The sequence below is a fragment of the Crotalus tigris genome, unplaced genomic scaffold (genome assembly GCF_016545835.1).
Source record: "Crotalus tigris isolate CLP2741 ecotype Arizona unplaced genomic scaffold, ASM1654583v1 scf7180000024461.2689607, whole genome shotgun sequence".
In the NCBI taxonomy this organism is placed as follows: Eukaryota; Metazoa; Chordata; class Lepidosauria; order Squamata; family Viperidae; genus Crotalus; species Crotalus tigris.
The window spans coordinates 2,373,814-2,399,329 of NW_024100631.1; the positions used below are offsets into that span (position 1 = coordinate 2,373,814).

Below are 25,516 nucleotides of genomic sequence, written 5' to 3' on the forward strand. Positions count from 1 at the left end.
TTCTCCCCAAACTACCGTGTTATGACTGCATATTCTTCTTTAAAAACAAAAAACACAAATCTCTATTAAGTAAAAAGCCACTGGAAAGGCAAAATAAAAAACACACAAATCTCTTTTAAGTAAAAAGCCACTGGAAAGGCAAAATAAAGAAGAAGAAGAAAAAAAAGGGGGGGGGGAGAATAGAATTCTTATGTATAAAAATCCCTGACTCATATATGTGATTTTTCTTTTAATGACTGGCAAATTCTAACTTGCCAGCCAGGGAGCCTCTGGGGAGGAGGGGAGACCTACCAGCAATGGAATCCACAAAGTAGTGGAACTTCCTTTTGAAGATGTCCAAGGTGTGTTCCAGCACCTGGTGGTAATTGGCTTTTCCTTGAGCAATCAGGTTGAGCTGCTTCTCCACTGCGCTGCGGATGGTGGGCAGAACCAGCTCCGCATCTACCCAGGGGGGGAAGAGGGAAACTGAGATAGATTAAAGCTTGCGGGATGTTCACGAAGAACAGCCTGGGAGAAGCATCCAGGCTTTCTGCAAAATGCATGGAGTCCTCTGAGGTCTCTGTTTTTCAAACTCAGCATCTTTCAGACCGCCGACTTCACACCCAGAATCCCCCCAGCCAGCTGGGAGTTGACATCCACCCATCTTTAAGCATGCTGGCTGGGGACTTCTGGGAATTGAAGTCCACCCATCATAAAGCATGCAGACTGGGGAATTCTGGGTACTGAAGTCCACATGTCTTTAAGCATGCTGGCTGAGGAATTCTGGGAGTTGGCATCCACCCTGTCTTAAAGCAGGCTGGCTGGGGAATTCTGGGTATTGAAGTCCACCAATTTTACAACCTGGTGTCTAGGGAATTCTGGGACCTGACCACTTCTCTTCAATTGCCCAGAAAAAATAGGTGAACTTCTCCCTGTGAGATGAAGAGTCCTTCCAATAACCTGGCCCTAAGACTCATTTCCCTATCACTATCCTCCCCCACCACAAAATGGCCCATTACCTATTTTGTAGTAGCCATGTACCAAGACGATGCCCAGGTTGGTAGGTTTCAGCCTGCGGCCCCCTTCCACAGTGACATAGTTGCGTTGGCAAATGTTGTTGATATGGACAGGAATGCTGGCGTCCGTTCCTAACAACAACACAGTACTCATTGCGTTAACCCAGCCCTTCCCTGTGTTCCAACACTTTTCCCTACGATCTGAAAAAAAAAATGAGTCTGGAAGCTGCATCGTTACGCCCATTTCACAGACGGGGCAGACTGAGGCTAAGCTGGCTGGTTTGATAAGCTCATGACCTGGCAATGAAAGCCTCTGAAGAGGCAGCCCTCAGGATCCTTCATCAACATGGCCAGCTCTGAAGACAGAGCAGATGTTCAGCAGCATCTGGAGGACCACCGGGTCCCTCCTCTCTAGAAGACCCCTGACAGGATATATTGGTCTACCGGAAATTCAGGTTTGATCCTCAAAGCAAATTCTTGAGTTGAAGACCCGGTTATTTCACTCTTTGTGTTGTTATTTACCCCTCAGAACTTCTGGTGATGGTTTGGAGACATTCTGGAAACCAGAAATTGGCCACACCACGGATGAAGGACCATGATCAATGAATTAATGGAGAAGCAACGCTCTTCCATTTAATCGGACCCGTCCATTCAAGTCAACCTTACCATCACCAGCTCCTGACACGTTGTAAACCTTGCAAGAAACACGAGATGGCCATCCTCTGGAAAAAGGTGAGGACATCCTTTCCACCCCCTTGTGCTCAACGTGCCACCAGAAAGGAAGGTCCCTACCTATCCCATGTTTTTCCATCAATGTGATGAGTTCAGCTTCCGTCAGGTAATCGGGTGGGCTGGTCTGCTTCTCCAGCAGCTTCACTTCATTCACACGGAAGAGGTCTCCACGCTCACAGCTGGGCAGGCTCTCTTCCAGAGGGATAGTTTGCCAAGGCATTATCTCAGTGAACCCTGTAATGAATTTTTTTTTTTTAAAAGCAAGTAGCAATTCGGAACTCATTTTTAAAAAGAGGTAGTATTTCTTCCTATTTTTTGGTGTTTCAAGTTTTATAAAGAACATAAAAGCGAAGGAAGGGAGGGAGGGAGGAAGGGAGGAAATTAAAAAGAAAGAAAAAAAGAAAGAAAGAGAGAGAAAGAAAGAAAGAAGGAAAGAAAGAAAGAAAGAAAGCTTAACCCCCTCTTCTTTGTGACAGCCCCAAAGGAACTCAATTTGTCCCAAATGAGCTGCTAGAAAGCAGTGTACCGTGTCTTAATCACCTCTCTGAGATGGTATAGGTTCTCTTGTTTGAGCAGGGGGCTGGACTAGAAGACCTCCAAGGTCCCTTCCAGCTCTATTCTATTCTGTTCTGTTCTGTTCTGTTCTGTTCTGTTCTATTCTATTCCATTTTCTATTCTCTTCTCTTCTATTCTATTCTGGTCTGGTCTGGTCTGGTCTATTTAATATTCTATTTACTATTCTATTCTATTCTATTCTGTTCTATTCTATTCTATTCTATTCTATTCTATTCTATTCTACTCTGTTCTATTTTGTTCATGTTCCTTATTCTATTCTATTCTATTCTATTCTATTCTATTCTATTCTATTCTATTCTAGTCTAGTCTAGTCTAGTCTAGTCTAGTCTAGTCTAGTCTAGTCTAGTCTGGTCTATTTAATATTCTATTTACTATTCTATTCTATTTTATTCTTCTATTCCTTATTCTATTCTTTTCTATTCTATTCTATTCTCTTTCTTACCTGGCGAAAGAACCGTCTTTCCTATGCAGGTGAAACGTTCCGAGGCAACACTGCACACAATAGTAGTTTGAAGGTATTTGCAGTCAGCGCTGATCGTGGCGATAAAATGCCTTGTGATGTATTCGTACAGCCTCCATCCATCGCCCCCTAGGAACACACAGAGGTGGCTCAGCCCTTCCAGGTAGGCCAGTTCAAGTCCCAGACACAGCTTGCTATTCGAGGACTTCTTTATCGTAGTGAACATCAAAGGACAGGTAGTCCTCGACTTACGAAAGTTTGTTTAGTGACTGTTCCAAGTTACAACGGCACCGAAAACAAAGTGACTCAGGACTGTTTTTCACACTTAGCGACCGCTGCAAGATCTCCTTGGACACGGGATCAAATTTCAGCCGCTTGGCAACTGACTCATATTTATGACGGTTGCAGTGTCCCAGGGTCATGTGATCAAGCAAAGTCAATGGGGAAATCAGATTCACTTCACAATCGTGTTACTAATGTAACTGCGGCAGTGATTCATTTAAGAACTATGGCCGTAAAGTGGGGCAAAATTCGCTTAAACGATGTCTCGCTTAGCAACGTAAATTTTGGGCTCAGTTACTAAGCCGAGGACGACCTGTATCTGCTGTCTGAGTTCCTCTCTGATCCATCTTATACCAATGAAAATCAAGGTGGGGATATCTTGAGTTTCTTTCTAACAGGTTCTTCTTTCTTGAAGTTGTGTTATTTTTTTTTCCCCTCCCCTTCATGGTTTCATCTTCCCTTCTCCCCTTAAGGGGAAAAAGACACCGTCCATTGCATTTTGAAAAGGCACCTTTGAGACCCCCTTAACTGAGAGAAAGTCCCCTATAAGGTCTGCTTTTCCAAGCCTTTTTGGTGGTTAAGAGAACCGCTTCAGTTGTTAAGTCAATCACGTGGTCGGTAAACGAATCCAATCCATTGACTTGGCTTGTCGGAAGTTAGCTGAGAAGTTGGTGAACAGGGATCACATGAACCCTGGGACTTTGCAACCATCATGGAGATGCTGCAAAGGTTATGAGCATGGCCATCCCTTTTTTTTCACTGGTGTGATAACTTTGACTAGTTGCTAAATGAATGGCTGCTTGTAATGTTTCTTCCCAGTTGCAATGTATGGCTGTGAAAGTTGGACCATAAAAAAGGCTGAGAATGGAGGCCTTTGAACTCTGGCGCTGGAGAAGACTCCTGCGAGTCCCCTGGACTGCAAGGCGATCAAACCGGTCAGTCATGAAGGAGATCAACCCCAACTGTTCTTTAGAAGGCCAGATCCTGAAGTTGAAACTCAAGTACTTTGGCCACCTAATGAGAAGGAAGGACTCACTGGAGAAGAGCCTGATGCTGGGAAAGATGGAGGGCAAGAGAAGAATGGGACGATGGAGAATGAGGTGGCTGGAAGGAGTCACTGAAGCAGGAGGCGGGAGCTTCAATGGACTCCAGAAGATGGTAGAGGACAGGAAGGCCTGGAGGAACATTGTCCATGGGGTCGCAATAAGTCAGACACAACTTGCAACTAACAACAATGTTTCCGGAGTGTTTTACAAACATGAGTAATTACTCACCCAATTCTGCTTCAGAGGCAGCTTTCATTGGTGTGATGGGGGGATGATCTCCGGCATCGTGGCCCTTCCGTGGCCTGTTGATGCCTTCCACTAATAATGCTTTGACCTTAGGAGAAAACCAGACAGAGCATGTATGAGCCAGGGAACTCCTAGAACTAAGGAGCAATTTCCTGACAGTTAAAACAATTAATCAGTGGAGCAACCTGCCTCCAGAAGTTGTGAATGCTCCAACCCTGGACGTTTTTAAGAAGAGACTGGACAGCCATTTGTCTGAAATGGTATAGTTTCCTGCTTGAGCAGGGGGTTGGACTAGATGGCCTCCAAGGTCCCTTCCAACTCTGTTATTTTATTCTATTCTAAAAATGGGAAGTAACTGCCAAATATATCCAATTTGGGGCAAAACTGTCACGCAACACAGTCGTGTGACTGTCGGACGCTGCAAACAGCTTAAATTTGGCCCAACATGTGACCCCAGAGAAACAAACATCAGAACTTTGAATACGGATTGTAAGTACCCCTAGATAAGTCTCTCAGAATTTCACACAGTCACTAAGCAACTAGCCGTAAGCCGAGGACTCTCTGCGAATTGAGGTCTGGCTTGATTTCTTAAGGGTCTTTTGGCAACGAGATTAATGTCAATCACTTACAGTTTCAGCCCAGTAAGAATTATTAGCTTGCTGTCGCAAAGGGCCTTTCAAATCAAAATTTTCGGGATAATGCGTCGTTTCTGTTCGAGGGTAACTAATGTAACCCTGGGTATACAGCCGCTCAGCTATCTGCATAGTGTGCTGCGGTCCCATTCCTGCAAGGTTGGAAAAAATAGGTTGAAAATCAGTAGTTACCACGTTAGAAATAAAGACGTTGAGACTTCAGAAGAAGTTCAGAGAAGAGCAACTAAGATGGTTTAAGGGCCTAGAGACTAAAACACATGAAGAACGGCTGCGGGACTTGGGTTTGGCTAGTCTAAAGAAAAGAAGAAATAGGGGAGACATGAAAGCGGTGTTCCAGAATCTGAGGGGCTGCCACAAGGCAGAAGGGGTCAGGTTGTTCACCAGAGCACCAGAGGGAAGGACGAGAAGCAACAGATAGAAATTAACTAAGGAGTGAAGCAACCTAGAACTAAGGAGAAACTTCCTGACAATGAGAACAATTAATCAGTGGAACGACTTGCCTCCAGAAATTGTGGGCACTCCATCACTGGAGGTTTTTAAGAAGAGACTGGACAGCCATTTGTCTGAAATGGTATAAGATCTCTTGCTTGAGCAGGGGGTTGGACTAGAAGACCTTCAAAGTCCCTTCCAACTCTAATCTGATTATCAGATTATCAAGAGGCGCAGTGGCACACTGGTTAGAATGCAGCATTACAGGCTAACTCTGCCCACTGCCAGAAGTTCAATCCTGACTGGCTCAAGGTTGACTCAGCCTTCCATCCTTCCGAGGTCGGTAATGTGAGGACCCAGATTGTTGGGGGGCAAGAGGCTGACCCCGTAAACCGCTTAGAGAGGGCTGTAAAGCCCTGTGAAGCGGTATATAAATCTACGTGCTATTGCTATTGCTATTTTTTTAAAAGAACGGAATCCTGCTGTAGGTTCTCCTATTTACCCAACGCAGAGCTGGCGACCCGCAACATTTCCACCGTATTGAGAGCGAGAGGCCGTTGTTTCACTTTCTCCTTTTTACTCACAGACTCCACCTGCAAAAAAAAGAGAAAAAAAAGGGGGGGGATGTTCCTTAACAATTTTTATCCAGATAAATCAAGTCCTAGGAAAAACGATTGAAATTTCATTCTCTCTTAATTTACAACAGGGAGAGGAAGGGAGCAAACTGCACATTGCTACGCAGGGAATCCTCGATTTACGACCGCAATGGAGCCCAAAATTTCCGTTGCTAAGGTAGACAGCTATTGGGTGAAAATTGCACCCTTTTGCAACCTTTCTCACCACAGTTTTTACGGGAATCGCTGTGATCGTTAATTTAGTAATACGGTCGTTAAGTGAATCTGGCTTCCCCCCCCCATTGACTTTGCTTATCAGAAGGTCACAAAAGGGATCACATGACCCTGAGACGCTGCAACCCTCGTAACTATGAGTCAGTTGCCAAGGGTCTGAATTTCGATCACGTGACTCTGGGGATGCTGCAATGGTCGTAAGTGTGAAAAACGGTCACAAATCCCTTTTTTTTTCAGTGCCGTTGTAACTTCGAAATAAATGTACTACTATAAGTTGAGGATTTCCTGTATACCTACAGAAGTGGCCAAAATGGTGGAAACCTTTTGGGGAAAGCGTACAGTAGAAATGCCAGCTTGGGTTACGATTCCACCCACTTTTCTTCTAATTTCTTTACAACTGTAGCCTTGTTCACTTAATAAGACTATTTTACATCGCTTTCTGGGCAACCGGTCAACTCTTTGCACCATTATTTTAATTTTATTACATTTCACAAGTTCACTCAATGGAAGAACACAAAAAAAACCCCAACCAGCTTGATAGCCATCACATAACACACTTGACAAACGTCCTCCTCTCAGCTTCAATACAGGACATCGATAACCTAACCGGATCCTACTGTGATCTGATTGGCTCATTGCCAAAACAAGATGACACCTGATTGGCTCTCTAAACACTCACGCTCATTGGCTACCATCAGATGAAGGAAAGCTACCTGAGATCAACCTAAGCAAGTTGTGCTTCCTTGTTCTGGTCCTTTGGCTACAACTTCATAGAATACAGTACAGGTAATGGAACAAACTTTGTTGCATTACATTCTTGATTAAATTATCTTTCCATTGATATATAATGTTACGGAACTACTCCGAAAAAAAAAGTGGTGTTATTCGCCATCAAACCTCAAAAATACACTTTTCCCAAAAGGTTTCCACAATTTTGGCCACTACTGTATTTAGTTTCAATTTTTCAAAGCGTCAAACGACAACATAGTTAACGACATTAACTGTGACCCAAGGCGGATTAAATCCATCACTGAAAGGAACGCAAATTCTTTTACCGACAACACTAACCTTCGCTTCCTTGGCCATTTTTGTTAGATTCAAAAACATCTGAGCAATTTCTCGGTCGAAGATTCTCACTCTGTCCCACTCCAGGGTCAAACAACTGTCTTTGTCGGGAACCACCTGGTCAGAAGGAAACATTTAGAAAAAAACAAAATATCTCCAGTTCTTCTGATAAAGAGTCTTCCATCAGGATCTGCTACGGTGTTCTTTTCGGCCTGCATGCTGAAAGTTTGAGCTAAATACAGGTAGTCCTCGCTTTACGACCGCAACTGAGCCCAATGTTTCTGTGAAAGGTCTGCAAAGTGATTTGTGCCCCGTTTGAAGACCTTTCTTGCCACACTTGTTAAGTCCATCACTGCAATTGTTAAGCGAGTCACACGGTTGTTAAGTGAATCTGCCCTCCCCATTGACTGTGCTTATTGCAACAGGGGGTCACATGAAACCGGGACGCTGCAACCGTCGTAAGTACATGCCAGTTGCCAAGTGTCTGAACTTTGATCACGTGACCCATGAGGATGCTGCGATTGTCGTAAGTGTGAAAAACTATCGTTAAGTTACTTTTTTTCAGTGCCGTCGTAACTTGGAATGGTCATTAAATGAACAGCAGTCAAGGACCACCTGTATGATTTTTGGGGGGGTGGGATGTAATCTTCCCAAATAATTAAGTGCTGGGGCCGATTACCTTGACTTGCAACACCCAGTAGGTTTCGGGTTTAAACGACTGGATTTTATCATGGCGCTCCACACAAAATCCCAGCGTGGGCGTCTGGCAAGGCCCAAAGGAGATCAAAGAACTGTCCAAATTGCCGTATTTACCCTGGAAATATTTTGTCTGAAACCTGTACGAATAAATAGAGAATGTAACAGAGAAGTGGGAATAGTGAGCGGCGGCAGCTAAAAAAAGCCAACACAGTGCTAGGCTGCATTAACAGAGGGATAGAATCAAGATCACGTGAAGTGTTACTACCCCTTTACAAGGCCTTGGTAAGGCCACACCTGGAATACGGCATCCAGTTTTGGTCATCACGATGTAAAAAAGATGTTGAGACTCTAGAAAGAGTGCAGAGAAAAGCAACAAAGATGATTAGGGGACTGGAGGCTAAAGCATATAAGGAAAGGCTGCTGGAACTGGGGATGTCTAGTTTAATGAAGAGAAGGACGAGGGGGGACATGATAGCAGTCTTCCAGTATCTCAGGGGCTGCCCCAAAGAAGAGGGAGTCAAGCTATTCTCCAAGGTATCTGAAGGCAGGACAAGAAGCAACAGATGGAAATTAATCAAGGAGAGAAGCAACCTAGAACTAAGGAGAAATTTCCTGATAGTGAGAACAATTAATCAGTGGAACGGCTTGCTTTCCAGAAGTTGTGGGTGCTTCATCATTGGAGGCTTTTAAGAAAAAACTGGACAGCCATTTGTCTGGAACAATATAGGGTCTCCTGCTCAAGAAGGGGGTTGGACTAGAAGACCTCCAAAGTCCCTTCCAGCTCCGGTTATTCTGTGTTTCTATTCTATAATAGAACACTGAGGTGGCCCAGTGGTTAGAACGCAGTACTGCAGCTACTTCTGCTGATTACTGGCTGTCAATCAGCAGCTCAGCAGTTCAAGTCTCAAGGATGACTCAGCCTTCCATCCTTCCGGGGGTCGGTAAAATGAGGACCCAGATTGTTGGGGGGCAAAAGGCTGACTCTGTAAACTGCTTAGAGAGGGTTGTAAAGTACTATGCAGTGGTATATAAGTCTAAGGGCTATTGCTATAATGCAATTAAATATGTGCAGGGAATGGCCGAACTAGTTCTCCATGAAGGCCCAGGAAAGAAATAGGCCAAGATACAAAATCTAGTTCAAAACCTGGTAAATGCACAGCCGATCCTCAAGTCTAACTCTTGCCGTGCGTCAACTGAGAGAGCTTCGTTGTGGTTGGGTTCGCCCAGCTGGTTCATGGCATTGCAAATGTCCGTGTCCGTGATGGAGCTGAATTTGGCTCGGTAGACCGTCTTCTCACCCCCTCGAGGTTTATTCATCACCGGGAGGGCTGCATCCAGGACCTAGAAGCAAGGAAGCAAAAGGTGTAAGGTGCACGGCGTCCTCAGCTTACGACCACAAATGAGCCATTTGTCTGAAATGGTACAGGGTTTCCTGCCTGAGCAGGGGGTTGGACTAGATGACCTCCAAGGTCGTTGTTGTTGTTGTTGTTGTTGTTATTATTATTATGGATCATCGCAGTCAGCCAGATGTTCAGACTGGATTTGGCATTTTGTCTACCTATCGAGTCCTTACCCAGGACCTGGGATAGGCAGGTGTGGATGTTTGATGGTATTACAGATATCGTCGCAGGATGGAAGCAGTTCCTAGTAAGGCCGCCTTTTGCAATTGACTAATAGCGAATTTGTCAATGCCAATGGTGTTCAAGTGGGGCTCCAGTTGTTTTGGGATTGCACCATTACTATTACTATTACTATTATTATATCATCATCATCATCGCACAGTCAGCCAGATGTTCAGACAGCATTTATTATTATTATTATATTATTATTGTTGTTGTTGTTGTTATTGTTATTATTTAGGTACTTGGCAAGTGGCATGGATTTGGGATGCTCAACCCGGTTAAACCAAGGAAAACGTCGCAGTCAGATCGTGAGTCATACCTCAAAGCATATATTTTCACCTTCCTTGTCGCAATCCAGCCACAGGACAACGTAGTCGCAGCCTCTCCCTTCCACCTGAGCAATCCAAGAAAAGATACATTTCATTCCCAGTTAATTGGCCTAGCCGCTTTGCTACCTACCAAGCTCTTAAGATCCCATTTTGTAGAATTTCTACCAGTTTGGTCGGGCTGAAAGAGCCAATATTTACCAGAGTTTCAGGAAAGAAAGAAAGATCTTTCCCACCATCCTAAGCCATAAACGACGGTTTTGCAAAACCACCTCCATTGGATTCAGGCACTAAGCCCCGTCAATCAAATTGAAGGTAGTCCCTCTACTGATGAACTACACAGAGTCCTCGTCTTACGATCGCAATTGAGCACCGTTAAGTGAGAGAGAGGTTTTTTCCATGGACCGGAGGGGACATGGTTTTGCCTGCTGTCTGCATCCCATATTTATTTATGTATTTATTTTATGAGACTTATATACCGCTTTAAGTGCAAGCACTCTCTAAGCGGTGTACACCAGTAAGCAATGTATATATATATTTACATTGCCCCCAACAATCTGGGTCCTCATTTTACCTACCCCGGAAGGATGGAAGGCTGAGTCAACCTTGAGCCAGTGAGATTTGAACCGCTGACCTGCTGAACACAGTCAGCTAAAGTGGCCTGCAGTACTGCACTCTAACTGCTGCGCCACCTCGGAACCAGTTTCTGACATGTTGTGGACCACGGTCCACAGACCGAGGGTTGGGGACCCCTGGCTTAGTGGACAGCTTTTACAACTAGCCACACAAAGCTCTGTCTGAACAGATCAACCTGGTTCTCACAGTCCGGTCGATAAATACTTCAACTTCTCAGCAAATTCCCAAGAATTCATTCATTACCTGTAAGAATTTCACCATGTTAAGTTTGGGATTGGCTTCTTTCTTTTCCGTCGGAGCTTTGCTAAAAAGCTCGGCTGGGTCAACTTTATCCCAGTTGTTGTATTTCCCTAAAAAGGGCGGAAAAACATCATCATCGTCTTTGTAAAGCATCAGAATAATATCTGGGCTAATTGATCGTGAAGTCATGGGTGGCTTCTGATAAACTGAGCTCTGTAGCCTGAATACAGGGAGTCCTCGATTTACAATTAACCAGTGGAACAGCTTGCCTCCAGAAATTGTGGGCGCTCCATCCCTGGAGATTTTTAAGAAGAGACTAGACAGTCACTTGTCTGAGATGGTATGGGCTCTCCTGCTTGAGCAGGGGGCTGGACTAGAGGACCTCAAAGGTTCCTTCCAGCTTCTATTCTATTCTATTCTATTCTATTCTATTCTATTCTATTCTATTCTATTCTATTCTATTCTATTCTATTTTCTAAAATAGCAAACAATGATCATTTTACCTATAAAATCCAGCGTCATCACATGACCACATACTGACGTCATCTTGAAGTGGACAGTTTGTCCAATGAAAGGACCGGTAAATTCATAGACAGAGCACGCCCCATTTAACCCTTTGCGTGATGACATATTTCCTACATTAGGGGGAAAAAACACAACAATATTGCACTACAAAAAAAAAAAAGGCCAGATATTACAAACATCCTCTCAAGTTACAACTTCAAAGGGATCTTTTTAGGAAACAAGCAAAATGAAAAAAAAAGAGATAAGAGCATACATCAAGTTGTTGTACGGTAACTGTTTCGATTTTAAGGTAAATGATTTGCTATTAACATTATAGAATAGAATAGAATAGAATAGAATAGAATAGAATAGAATGAAAGATAGATAGATAGATAGATAGATAGATAGATAGATAGATAGATAGATAGATAGATAGATAGACAGACAGACAGACAGATAGATAACATTGACATTCAAAATTATAATTAATATTAACAGAATATCCTTTTTCCCCCAAACCTCTTGAAAGGATTTTGGCGATGGATTGAGCCAAAGAGGGCTTCTCAGCTACCATAAGGACTATCTTCATCTTCAAATAATGGTGATGAAGCCTTCAAACTGGAAGAAAATATTTCAGCCTGGAAAAAAAACAACATTCTTGAATACTTTGGAAAGGAGTGCTGAAAAATTCAGTTTCTCTTCTCGGTTTATTTATTTATTTGTATCCCACCCTTATTATTTTTATAAATAACTCAAAGCAGTGAATATATCCAACACATCTTCCCCCTCCTATTTTCCCAGCAACAACAACCTTGTGAGGCAGGTTGGGTTGAGAGGGAGGGATTGGCCCAAAGTCATCCAGCTGGCTTTCATGGCTAAGGCGGGACTAGAAACTCAAAATCCCTTGCTGATTGGCCCAAAGTCACCACTAGACCAAACTGCCTCTCTGTTCGCTTGTCCAGAACATTTGCCCAGCTGGAGCCTAACCTACCACTTTTTGAAAACTCTCTTCCAGTATAATTTGCCATATTTAATGTGAAAATGTTTATTAGGTATAAACACTTTCCAAAACATACTTCTATATTGTTCAGGGAGACCTTGATTCACAACTATTTAACCACCATTCGGAATTATAAAAGCATTCAATAAAATGACTTATGAATGGTTCAAAGACAGTACTAACACAGAAAGTCCTTGATTTACCATCACAATTGTGCCGAGAAATTACGTTGCTAAGTAAGAAATTTGCTAAGTGAGTTTGGGACTCTGCAACCGTCATAAATACATCAGTTGCCAAGCGTCTGAATTTTGATCACATGACCATGGGGATGGGGCAACGGTCCTAAGTGTGAACAATGGTCATAAGCCACTTTTGGACTTGATAGGTGGATAAAAATGCCGCCTATCCAAAAAAAAAGTCTAAACATCTAGCAGATTGTGCAACCAGCCATAATAATAATAAAGGCGCCTTGGGTGCAATCTCAAACATCTGGAGTACCACTTGAATACCAGGATTGATAAAATCCCCATCGGTCTATTACAAAACAGTTTACACCCTGCCACAAGAATTTTAACACCATCAAACAACATCTGCCTAACCCAGGTCTTTGGAAAGGACTCGACAGGCGGATAAAAATGCAAATCCAGTCTGAACATCTGGATGACTGTGCAATCAACCAACCATAATAATAATAATAATATATTAAATCTGTATGCAGCCCAATTCTCAATGAGTCTCAGTTGTTAATGGATGACTACTTCTAGTTTATGTTAGGATTAAGCTCCTAAGCATCCGCATGATATCTGCATTCCCACAAAAACACCAAGTCTCACACACTTTAACCCAGGTTTTGTACAAACCACCCTATATTGGGACCATTTTGGAATAAGCATTATGGGTTATGGATCCAGTTCACACCAAAAAAGCCCAAAACATATCACATGCGATTAAAACTATGCTTTGCTATTAATAAAGCATGATTTTCCCAGGCTGAAATTATAAATACAGCCAAGGCAGAAGTTATTTTAGGATCTTTACCTACCAAAATAGTGTCTATTGAATTCTTGCCTGTCCGGGAAAAGAAATGTTAGTTATTTGTTAGGAATTGTTTTGATAAAAACAGCAATAGGCAAGAGAAGAGCTGATGATCAATTTCACCAGAGTCAAAACCTTCCAGCATTGGCGATTTGGTGACATCAAGCTGGCATAACAAGAAAGTCCTACAAATATATTGCTTGCAAATTTGGTCCAGCTACAACTCTGCTTTAAAATAACAAAAATATGCTTATCGCCAAGAGAGACAGGGTTTTTTTTTTTTTGCCAATTCCTCTCCATTAAAACTCAGGAACCAGGTGAGAATTTACAAAAACGGTTAAAAAGGGGGGGGGAATAAGATGCCTATTACTCCATGGGGGGGGAAGGGACATTTCTACATTTTCTTTCTTTTTTTTTCATTCCTTACTCTCTATGTCCTTTTCTCCCCCTTAACCTTTTAATTTTATAGACTGCAAAATCCTAATAAGTAAGATTTAAAAAAAAAAAATAGCCAGAGATCAAACCTGAGCAACGTTCAGAGAAAGATTTAAATCTGCAAGAATCACTCTCGCACACATCCCACCCCCACCCCACGACCTGAGGCTGCACCACTCGCGGGGACGCGTGTTCTCTCGTGGGAAAGCCAACCAACCTAGTCGTGGGAAGGCGCCAAGGCTCGCCCGCATGCTCACCTCCCTGGAGCGTGCAAAGGGCAGGCGTGTGCAAGGGAAGCCCCCCTCCCGAGCCCACCAGGGGCATCCCCGCCTGCTTGGCTCCGCTGGTTCAAAGCACGCCGGGCGAGGCGGAGCCGAACCCGGGCGGGTCTAGCAGGGGGCGGAGGGGAAGGAGAAGGAAGAGGAGGCGGCCTCCGACGCCGCCTTATCCGCCGCTTCCACTGCCGGGTCAGCCGAAGCCGGCGCCGCCTCCGCTGCCTGCTTTTCCCGAGCCGGCTGGAGATGCTCCTGTATCCCTCCTGCCGGCTGGTCCTCCGCGCGCGTGGCCATGGAGACGCAGCATCCTTTCGCCCGGTCCGATCCAAGCGGTCTCCGAGTCCGGCTTCTTTTGATTTCTCACCTGGAAGGGGGGGCGTGCAATGAAAGGGGCGGGAGATGGGCGGCAAACAAATAACAATAAAATAACAACAACAACAACAACAATAATAACAATAATAAAATGCCCAATCCAGTCTGAACATCTGGCTGACTGCGATGATCAATAATAATAATAATAATAATAATAATAATAATTCAGAATGAATAGAATAGAATTCAGAAAGAATAGAATAGAATAGAATAGAATAGAATTCAGAAAGAATAGAATTAGAATAGAATAGAATAGAATAGAATAGAATAGAATAGAATAGAATAGAATAGAATAGAATAGAATAACTTTATTGAATGTATACTAATCGGCATACATTAAAATGAAGTTTCGTTGTATACAACACTCCAAGAGTCACTATCTCTGATATACATTACATAAATATGACATACATACATACAGTACATAGATGCATATATACATACATAAATACAGAAGTATGCATATACCCACATATATGACACAGAGAAACAGCTAAGTTCGGATTATGTATGCATGTGCATAGCGAGAACTAATATTGCATAATAGAGAACAAATACCAACCGTACATTTATGATTCATGTAATGGAGAGATTTGACTAGCTCAGAAAATTGTCCCTTTCTTTGTGAGCTGGTCATGAAGGAAATTGAAGGTATTAAGTCCTGTTCTTTTTAGCCACGCGTGCCAGGAGTTTAAAATTGGTAGTCAAAGAAAAAAACAGATTTACACATTGTTTCTGTAGTCCACGAGAGGGCAGTAAGAGTGTACATATGAGAACTTTTAGGCACTGTTAAGCTAGGTACTGGAATTTTCCCTACCTAAAGCACGTGTACCCATTCTTGGGTAATTGTATTATTGCTTTGGAATGTAGAAGAAAATTAGTTTAAACCCAGAAGATTTCCCTGTAAGATTTCCCTGTAGCCTTCTGTCGGACAGTAATTTAAAACAGATCAGGAGAATGAGGCTCTCCTTGTTTAATAACCTTAAACCTTCTTTAAGGTTAAGTTTAACCTTAAACTTCAATAAAGAAAGCTGTTTTTCTAACATCCCTATTACAAAAGAATAACAGAGTTGGAAGGGACCTTGGAGGTCATCTAGTCGAACCCCCTGCTCAGGCAGGAAACCCTATACCATTTCAGACAAAGAGCTGTCCCGTCTCTTCTTTAAAAATTCCAGTGTTGGAGCACGCCACAGCTTCTGGAGGAAAGTCCAGAAGTTATTATTGGTTATATTTATGCAGATGTTTCCTGACCCAAACTCGGTAAGATCATCAGTGCTAGTAAGGAGTGGGGTTTCTAGAACTGATGATGTTACCTAGTTGGGTCTGGAAACGTCTGCAAGATAACAACCAAGCTCAGAGAGCACCACAGTCCTCCTCCTTCTCCTCCATTCCACAAACCCCACTCCCTTCTAGCACTGATGATGTTACCTAAATGGGTAATGAAATGTCTACAAGAAAACAACCCAGCTCAGAGATCAAAAGATGCCTCCTCCTCCTCCTCCTCCCGGAAAACTCTTTCCCTTCTAGCACTGATGATGTTATCTAGTTGGGTAATAAAACGTCTGCCAGAAAACCGACAAGCTCAGAGAGCACCAAGGACCCCACAGTCCTCCTCCTCCTCTCCTTCTCCTTTCCACAAACCCTTCTAGCACTGATGATGTTATCTAGTTGGGTAATAAAACGTCTGCCAGAAAACCGACAAGCTCAGAGAGCACTTAGGATCTCATAGTCCTTCCTTCCTTCCTTCCTTCCTATCTTCCTTCCTTCCTTCCCTCCCTCCCTCCCTCCTCTCCATAAATTCCACTCCCTTCTAGCACTGATGATGTTACCTAATTGGGTAATGAAACGTCTCCATAAGCTCGGAGGGCACCAAGGACCCCTCAGTTAGTCAGTGGCTTTTCCTTCCATCCATTGACTAGTTTCTCCCACCATGAATCAGAGCTTTGGATAAAAATTCCCCTTCTTCAGATTGGCCATCTAAATGCAAACACTTTGCTCCTGAATCTACTTTCTCCAAAGTAAGCCGGTTAGCTTTTGCGGAAACTTAATTCCTGCTATATAAATCCCAAAAGACAAAGCCTGGGGGGCGATGGGGGGGGTGCAATCTATGTTCCGATCCTGGCATGTGGAGAATGCACCAAGCTTTGCCTCACGCAAAGGACATTCTCCACATGCCAGTTAGGTCAAAAAAAAAAAAAAAAGATGGCCCGTAACTGGTTTATGGCCTCAAATGGTTTACGGGTGCAAGGCGCATTGAGCTGTGGATGGGACAGTGTTCAGAAGAACGGTTGGAATTCTTTCCGCAGATGGATGCCTTCTCCCAGGCGTTGGGAGCCCAGATGCTGCCTCTATCTTTGCCAACAATTTTTTTTTTCAAAATCCTATGGGGAGGGGGCTGATTGGGGGGGGAGGTTGTGAAGTTAACAAGAGGAAAATTCAAGCCAATGTCCTTTCTGGGTAGAAAACCTCTCCTTTAGAAACCGTTTCTCCTGTCCAGCTGTGCTGAAGGTTTTCTGCTTTATTTATTTCGCATTCTACAACCCGCGATGGTAAAGAAATTACTTTGGGAGGGGGAGAGAAATTGTCTGTGTGGGGGTTCCCCCCCCCCTTTCTCCAAAGAAGAATAATTCAAATTACATTCTCCAGGCTAGCCAAGGGATTCCTAAGATAAGTGTGTGTCTTCCTTGTACAATTATTTCCGTGGAGGTCTGCCATAACTTCAGCCTTTACTGCTTTCTCAAATTTCTATTAAATCCCCCCCTTGAGATTTATTTTTATTTTTTTACGTTAGAAAAACTTGGACACTCTGAGAGAGGTGGATGAAAAAGATATTAGAAAGAGTTCCAAAGCATCGCCAATCAAAAATCGGAAAGAATAGGGTCGTTTTTGCCAAAAAGCCCATTTTATAAAATCTGTTTCGGGGAGCTGCAGCTTAGCCATCAAAGGTGCGATCTGTGCCTCCCCAAAGTTAAGTTATTTCCAGTAAGTTATTTCCATATTTTCAGATGTTGTTTTTTTTCTGCTATAGACTACAGGAAGTCACCTACTTACTACCGTTTGTTTAATGACTGTTAAAGATACTGAAAAAAATTATTTGTTTGGTCCTCTCACACATTGGTCCTCGCTCATCTATAATGAAAATTCAGGAGCTTGGAAACTGACATGTATTTAGACAGTTGCTGGATCCCGGGGTCATGTGATCACTCTTTGTGACCTTCCCAGCTGGATGAATAGAATGGAATGGAATGGAATGGAATGGAATAGAATAGAATAGGAAAGAATAAGAATAGAATAGAATAGAATAGAATAGAATAGAATAGAATAGAATAGAATAGAATAGAATAGAATATAGAAGTAGAGTAGAATAGAATAGAACAACAGAACAGAATAGAATAAGAAGGATATAGAGTGGAGTGGAGTGGAGTGGAGTGGAGTGGAGTGGAATGGAATAGAATAGAATATGGAATAGAATAGAATAGAATAGAATAGAATAGAATAGAATAGAATAGAATAGAATAGAATAGAATAGAATAGAATATAGAAGTAGAGTAGAATAGAATAGAACAACAGAACAGAATAGAATAAGAAGGATATAGAGTGGAGTGGAGTGGAGTGGAATGGAATAGAATAGAATAGAATAGAATAGAATAGAATAGAATAGAATAGAATAGAGCTGGAAGGGACCTTGGAGGTCTTCTAGTCCAGCCCCCTGCTCAAGCAGGAGAACCTATATCATCTCAGACAGGTGGCCGTCCAGTCTCTTCTTTAAAATCCCCGGTGATGGAGCGCCCACGATTTCTGAAGGCAAACCTTGATAGTCCCCCCTGTTATTTCTAGATCTGTTATGAATTGAAAGGAGGACCTATCCGATTTTTTTTTTAAATTTTATTTTCTGCATCCAACCAGGATGGATTTTTTCCCCTGTGTTTAGTGTTTTTTCCCCCCTTTTTTGTATACTTTTTTTTCCCCTTTTTTGTTGATACTGTTTGGAGGTATGTTTTTTTTTTTTTTGGTTTTGTATTTTATTCCTATTGATAAAACATAATAAATATATTTTTTTAAAAAATAAACAAGCACAGCAAAGAAAGTTATAAAACTGGGTGCCACGCACGGAATCCCTGGTTGACTCGCTTAACGAGTCTTGCAAAAAAAAAAAGTCATAAAATTGGGTGCAAACCACTTAGCAACACAGCAGTGGAAATTCTGGTCCTTATTTTGATTGTAAGTTGAGGTCTACCTATAATAGGGCTCTCCTCCAAGTGAACTACAAGGCCTTTAAGCTCCCTTCCAAGATTTTATGTCTAGAAAGTCTAAAGGAATTTAAAACATCTGGGGAATGAGGTCGAAAAACTGGAGAACATCTCACCAAGCAAGATTACAAAGGTAGATTTTTGCCGGGTAGCTGTTTCTTTGTCTATGACGATTCTCCGTTTTCCAGGTCACGGTTGTCCCAAAGGTGCTTTTTTTTTTTTTCTCCCCCCCCAAAAGGCAACTGGACTTTCTTGGGGTTTTTTTCTTGAAGACATTTTGCTTCTCATCCAAGAAACTTCTTCAATTCTGAAAGATTCAGAAACCGAGAAAATCCAGCTAAGTTTTGAAAAAGCACCTTTGGGATATTAGTTTGAATCTTGACCATCCTCAAAATTTCTATTCCGCCTTTTCTCCAGGGAATCAAGGCAGGGTGTGGACCCGGGTCATTCAACAGTAAGATGGACAACATACAAATCTAACAAAAATTAGGAAATAAAATAGCACTTCAATTTTTCCCCACAACCAACACTTTGCAAAGGACAAAGGGCTGATAGATAGACAGACAGACAGACAGACAGACGTAGGTAGGTAGGTAGGTAGGTAGGTAGGTAGGTAGATAGATAGATAGATAGATAGATAGATAGATAGATAGATAGACAGACAGATGTAGGTAGGTAGGTAGGTAGGTAGGTAGATGTAAGTAGGTAGGTAGGTAGGTAGGTAGGTAGGTAGATAGATAGATAGATAGATAGATAGATAGATAGATAGATAGATAGATGTAGGTAGGTAGGTAGATAGACAGACAGACAGATAGATAGATAGAGATAGATGTAAGGTAGGTAGGTAGGTAGATAGACAGACAGACAGATAGACAGACAGACAGATAGATAGATGTAGGTAGGTAGGTAGATAGGTAGGTAGAGAGAGGTAGGTAGGTAGAGAGATAGATAGATAGATAGATAGATAGATAGATAGATAGATAGATAGATAGATAGATAGATAGATAGATAGTACAGGTAGTTCTCGACTTACGTTGAGATTGTTGTTAAGTGAGTTTTGCCCCATTTTACGACCTTTCCTGCCACCGTCGTTATGTGAACCGCTGAAGTTGTTAAGTTAGTAGGACAGCTGTTAAGTGAATCTGATTTCCCCACTGATGTGGCTTGTCAGAAGGTGCCCAGGGGATCACATGACCTCAGGGCATGGCAACCTTCATCAATACAAGACAGTTTCCAAGCGTCTAAATTTTGATCACGTGCCCGCAGGGCTGCTGCAACAGTCATAAGTGTGAAAAACGGTCATAAGTCACTTTTTTTCAGTGCTGTTGTAACTTTGGTCCCTAAACAAACTGTTTTAAGTTGAGGATTACCTGTATTTTAAAACCCAGGCTCTCTTCTACTCCCTAATCACCGGGACGGATTTTGATCAAACACAGGAGGAGCAAAAAAATCCCAATTCTCTAACCTGAAAACTTTATCCCTTCTCCGCCCCATTTAGTCTTCATAAGTTGCCCTCCGCTCTTAAGTTCATAAAGTTCTCTTGCTACGTCTTAAAAGAAAACCGCAGTTCCTTCAAGACTCTTGAACACTGGAGGTCTTATTTGTGTGTAACCTCACCCCACATGGGAGCCCCCCCTTGCTAAAAAAATGAGGGGGGCCAAAACGTTTCCCCTGATTAGCGCCAGTGTGGTCTGCTGGCCATTTCAGGCTAACCTTTGCACCAAGGATGAAAAGTGCAAGGCAGGCAGATGGGCATCTCTCTCTCTCCTTCCCTCCCTCCCTCCCTTCCTCTCTCTCTCCCTCTCTCCCTCTCTCTAACAGTCTCTCTCTCCTTCTCTCCCTCCCTCCCTCCCTTCCTCTCTCTCTCTCTCTCTCCCTCTCTAACACAGTCTCTCTCTCCTTCTCTCCCTCCCTCCCGCTCTCTCTCTCTAACACTCTAACTCTCTCCTTCCCTCCCTCCCTTCCTCTCTCTCTCTCCCTCTCTCCCTTCCTCTCTCTCTCCCTCTCTCCCTCTCTCTAACACACTCTCTCTCCTTCCCTTCCTCCCTCTCTCCTTCCTTCCCTCCCTCCCTCCCTCCCTCTCTCTAAAACTCTCTCCCTCTCTCTCTCCCTCTCTCTCTAACATTCTCTCTCTCCCCTTCTCTCCTTCCCTCTCTCTCTCCCTCCCTCCTCTCTTTTCCCTCTATTCATCCTGGCTGCCTTCCTGTCAATCGGAAATGTAGCTTCGATGCCCTAATTGGAACTGACAGACATTGCTTGATCCCTGTCCTCTGCGGACCCCCCCCTCCCCAATTGGGGAGGAAGGTTGGGTGGTTCCCGACCTCAGGATCTTATCTTTTGAGATTCCTTTCCTGAGCACATCTGTTGGGATCCATCTGGAGTCCATCTTCAAAAGCTCACCTTTGACCAAGGCCGGCTCAGTTTAGCTCTGTTTGTTTACAAGCCAGCCTCTCTGCTCCTTTGCACCCCCCCCCTTCTGAATTCTCCCCCCAGATGGTTTGATGGATTCTTTGGGGCAGTCCCACCCACAAGTAAACTGGGGGAGGGAGGGAGAGATTACCCTTTATTTATTTGCTTACCCTTTCCAGCTGCTTGGGAGGGGGGGGCTTACTTCCAATCAAAGCCCTATGAAATATCACAGACCCCTGGTCTGAAAAATCAATCCACCTTTGCCGCTGTCAGGTTCACCACAAACACTGCAACGGGCAAGAGCTGAAAAGGAGGGATCCCAAATGACAAAACCCTATTCCAATTACAACAAAAAACAAAAAAAACCCACATTATTTCATGCACTGGATTTCAGCCTTTTAAAACTTGACTGGGACTGAGTTCACAGATATGGCAAAACAGAATAATAGAGTTGGAAGGGACCTTGAAGGTCTTCTAGTCCACCCTCCTACTAAGGCAGGAAACCCTATACCATTTCAGACAAATGGTTGTCCAATCTCTTCTTTAAAACCTCCGATGTTGGAACACCCACAACTTCTGGAAGGAGGTCATTCTACTGATTGATTGTTCTAACTGTCAGGAAGTTTCTCCTTAGTTCTAGGTTGCTTCTCTCCTTGGTTAGTTTCCACCCGTTGCTTCTTGTCCTGCCTTTAGGGGCTTTGGAGAACAGCTTGACTCCCTCTTCTTTGGGGTAGCCCCTGAGATATTGGAACATTGCTATCATGTCCCCCCTCGTCCTTTTCTTCATTAGACTAGAAAACTGGCTTTTTTAGCCATGGAAATTTTGTTTCCAATTATGGTCATAAGTCATGGACTATGTGTAGCTGAAAATCTATTTTGGAAGAATGGAGAATGATTGCCTTATTCTTGTCAAACAAAAAAACAAAACTCGCTATAGACTTAAAAGTCAGCAGGAGTCGGCAGCAGAGTTGTGGAGACAAGCAACTTAGATCCACAGAGAGATTTCCTGACAGTGGGAACAATTAAGAGTGCAATGGCTTGTGGGTGCTCCATCAGGGGAGGTTTTCAAGAAGGATTTGGACATCCATTTATCTGAAATGGTAGAAGGTCTCCTTCTTGAGCAGGTGGTTGGACTAGAAGACCTACAAAGTCCCCTCCAACTATGAGGAGGAGGAGGAGAAGGAGGAAGAGAAGAAGGAGGAGGAGGAGGAGGAGGAGGAGGAGGAGGAGAAGGAGAAGAAGGAGGAGGAGGAGAAGGAGAAGGAGGAGGTGAAGGAGGAGGAGGAGAAGGAGAAGGAGAAGGAGGAGTTAACACAAAGGAGATTGATCTCTTTGACTTTCTTCATCCTAGTCTATCATCTTCTAACCATTACACCAACCTACCCCAGGCACATCTCTCTGACTTGGTAAGATTAGACTTTCCTCATCTGAATGTGTTTGTTGGCAACACTGCCCATCCTTCCATTTCCTTCTGTGGGACTTGGTGCTTCCCTCTGGCTCTGAAAAAAAAAATATATGGATGTCTTATATCTGCAATGCTTATGGAAACAGTTTAAAGCCAGAAGCTACTGGAATTTGTCATCATTCAAGCTGGGTTTCAGTATTTAAAGGGCTGCCAGAAAGAAGAGTTGTGGTGATCAACCTATTTTCCAAAGCACCAGAAGGCAGAACAAAAAACAAGGGATGGAAACTAATCAAGGAGAGAAGCAATCTAGAACTCAGGAGAGATTTCCTAACAGTGAGAACAATTCATCAAGGGAAGGGCTTGCCTTCAGAACTTCTGGATGATCCATCACGGGAGGTTTTCAAGAAGAGACTGGACAACCCTTTGTCTGAAATGGTACGGGGCCTCCTGCCTGAGCAGGGGGTTGGACTAGATGACCTCCAAGGTCTCTTCCAACTCTGTTACTCTATGTTCTGCTGATTGAAACAGTTTTAAGCCAGAAGGTTACCAAATGCTGGAATTTGTCCCCATTCAACAGTTTGGCCAGATTTAAATCACCTCATTGGCAGCGGCCTTCTCCAATTCCCTGTTTTTTCCCCCTCTCTCCTTTTGCTGTCAAGGCGGTGAGATTAACGATTATTGACAGCTGGGTCAGTCCCCAGGATCACATCTGGAAGTTCAGAGGAAGAGAAAATTCACAACGTAGCTCCATAATTGGTTAGACTGCGGGACAGCTTCCCGACAGATTCCACCATCCACAAGAGGAAACTCTACCTATGAACTAAACTATTCATAGGAAGATGATGATGTGTGTGAGTGTGTGCGCGTGCGCACATGCGTGCGTGCGCAGGCGCCCATAAAAAATACGCCCGTCGAGTAGTGGTGAGGGCAAGACATTGAAACGGGCTAGGGAAAAGACTCTTCTATACTTGGGGATGGTTAGAGTATAGAAATATGAAGCTATCCTCAATCCATAATTATTAGAATGGCTGAAGATCAAAGGGGAGCAGGTTTTGTTGGCTCTGGATCTTAAATATTGCAAATACGTAGGATCGTTTTTCACACTGAGGACCGAGGACCCCTTGCAACATTCCCAGGGTCAAGTGATCAAAACGTAGACACTTTGGCAACTGACTCGTATTTATGACGGTGGCGGTGTCCCGGGGTCACATGATTGCCTTTTGCAACCTTCTGACAAGCAAAGTCAATGCAGAAGGCAGCTTCACTTAACAACTGTATTTCTAATTGAACAACACGGTGAATCACTTAACAACAAGGGAAGGAAGACTGCAAAATGGGATAAAATTCCTAACCCTTTCCTTTCCTTCCCTTTCCTTCCTTCCCTTTCCTTCCTTCCTTTCTTTTCCTTCCTTCCTTTCTTTCTTTTCCTTTTTCTATTTCCTTTCCTTCCTTTCTTTTCCTTCCTTTCCTTCCCTTCCCTTTCTTTTCCTTTATTTCCTTTCCTTCCTTTCTTTTCCTTCCTTCCTTTCTTTTCCTTTATTTCCTTTCCCTTTCCTTCCCTTTCCTTCCTTCCCTTCCCTTCCTTCCTTTCTTTCTTTTCCTTTTTCTATTTCCTTTCCTTCCTTTCTTTTCCTTCCTTTCCTTCCCTTCCCTTTCTTTTTCTTTATTTCTTTTCCTTCCTTCCTTTCTTTTCCTTTATTTCCTTTCCTTCCTTTCCCTTTCCTTCTTTTCCTTCCTTTCCTTCCCTTTCCTTCCTTTCCTTCCTTCCTTTCTTTTCCTTCCTTTCTTTCTTTTCCTTTTTCTATTTCCTTTCCTTCCTTTCTTTTCGTACCTTTCCTTCCCTTCCCTTTCTTTTCCTTTATTTCCTTTCCTTCCTTTCTTTTCCTTCCTTCCTTTCTTTTCCTTTATTTCCTTTATTTCCTTTCCTTCCTTTCTTTTCCTTCCTTTCCTTTCCTTCCTTTCTTTTCCTTTATTTCCTTTCCTTCCTTTCTTTTCCTTCCTTCCTTCCTTTCCCCTTCCTTTCCTTTCCTTTCCTTTCCTTTCCTTCTTTCCATCATCTTTGGATCTGCCCTTGGTTGGGTGGCTAAATTGCCATTTTCAAAAGCTCCTACAATTCCCTCCTCTTATTTTTTCAAAGATCTTGGGAATAGGTCTTTTTTTTTTTTTTTAAATCAAATCTTAAATGAAAAACCAACCAACCACATTGTGCAGAAGGGCCTGATAAGACAATGAACAGATTGATTATCACAGGAGCTTTTGGGGATCACGGCTGGGGTGATAAACCCAAGTCTAGAAGGAGGTAATTTCTGTTCTTAAAGTAAAGAGGCATTCTATGGTAAGAAATAGGAGAGGTAGCCACAGTCCATTCCTCCTTTCTTTTCTTACCGGGGAGAAAGGGTTAATTGTATTGTTGGAATCCAAAATCCTGGAGATATCCCCCACTATCTGGGGTACCTTCCATCTCCTTGTCTTGACCTCTTGACCTGGAAGGGGGATGCAGAGGGGAACTTATCAGCATACTCTCTAATCAGGGGTGTTTAATGGAATTCTTCGCATTCCTACAACCTTACAGCCCTGTCAGTTGAACGAAGACAAAAAAAGAAGAAGAAGAAGAACATCTCTTACAGATTGCTTTTCAACTCTCTTCACTGTGAAACGCCCCCTTGGGCTGCTCCCTAAATACTCCCCGGCTGCAGCTTTTCTCCCTAATATTAATCCACCCCAGGCTGTAATTCCTCATCATTTAAGTTTGATTAGCTAAAAAAGCCAATGCAGTCCTAGGTTGCATCAACAGAGGGATAGCTTCAAGATCATGGGAAGTGTTGATATATACTGGTTTATACGGCATAGGGGAACTATGGGGCTGGAGAAGACTCCTGCGAGTCCCCTGGACTGCAAGGCGTTCAAACCGGTCAGTCCTAGAAGAGATCCACCCCATGGCTATGACTGCAATGGAAAAAAAATGTAACCCATCCA

General features: G+C 43.1%; 1 protein-coding gene across 5 annotated transcripts in view; it reads right to left on the reverse strand.

The window, feature by feature from the left end:
• TOP3B (DNA topoisomerase III beta) overlaps positions 1-25,516 on the reverse strand; it is a 32,014-nt gene that overhangs the window by 2,572 nt on the left and 3,926 nt on the right. Inside the window, exons 2-18 of one of the 5 annotated variants that reach the window (XM_039332291.1) lie at positions 22,519-22,634; positions 14,047-14,468; positions 13,402-13,427; positions 11,879-11,997; positions 11,359-11,490; positions 10,859-10,965; positions 9,973-10,047; positions 9,176-9,372; positions 8,012-8,168; positions 7,336-7,449; positions 5,922-6,012; positions 4,967-5,121; positions 4,320-4,425; positions 2,746-2,892; positions 1,788-1,961; positions 999-1,127; positions 292-441 (exon numbers count right to left, since the gene is read on the reverse strand). In XM_039332291.1, the coding sequence (XP_039188225.1) occupies positions 292-441; positions 999-1,127; positions 1,788-1,961; positions 2,746-2,892; positions 4,320-4,425; positions 4,967-5,121; positions 5,922-6,012; positions 7,336-7,449; positions 8,012-8,168; positions 9,176-9,372; positions 9,973-10,047; positions 10,859-10,965; positions 11,359-11,490; positions 11,879-11,948 (1,804 nt within the window). In that variant the 5' untranslated portion in view covers positions 11,949-11,997; positions 13,402-13,427; positions 14,047-14,468; positions 22,519-22,634. Of the gene's footprint in view, positions 1-291; positions 442-998; positions 1,128-1,787; positions 1,962-2,745; positions 2,893-4,319; positions 4,426-4,966; positions 5,122-5,921; positions 6,013-7,335; positions 7,450-8,011; positions 8,169-9,175; positions 9,373-9,972; positions 10,048-10,858; positions 10,966-11,358; positions 11,491-11,878; positions 11,998-13,401; positions 13,428-14,046; positions 14,469-22,518; positions 22,635-25,516 lie in introns of those variants that run through there. The other 4 variants (XM_039332290.1, XM_039332289.1, XM_039332292.1 and 1 more) reach the window with 4 other exon arrangements.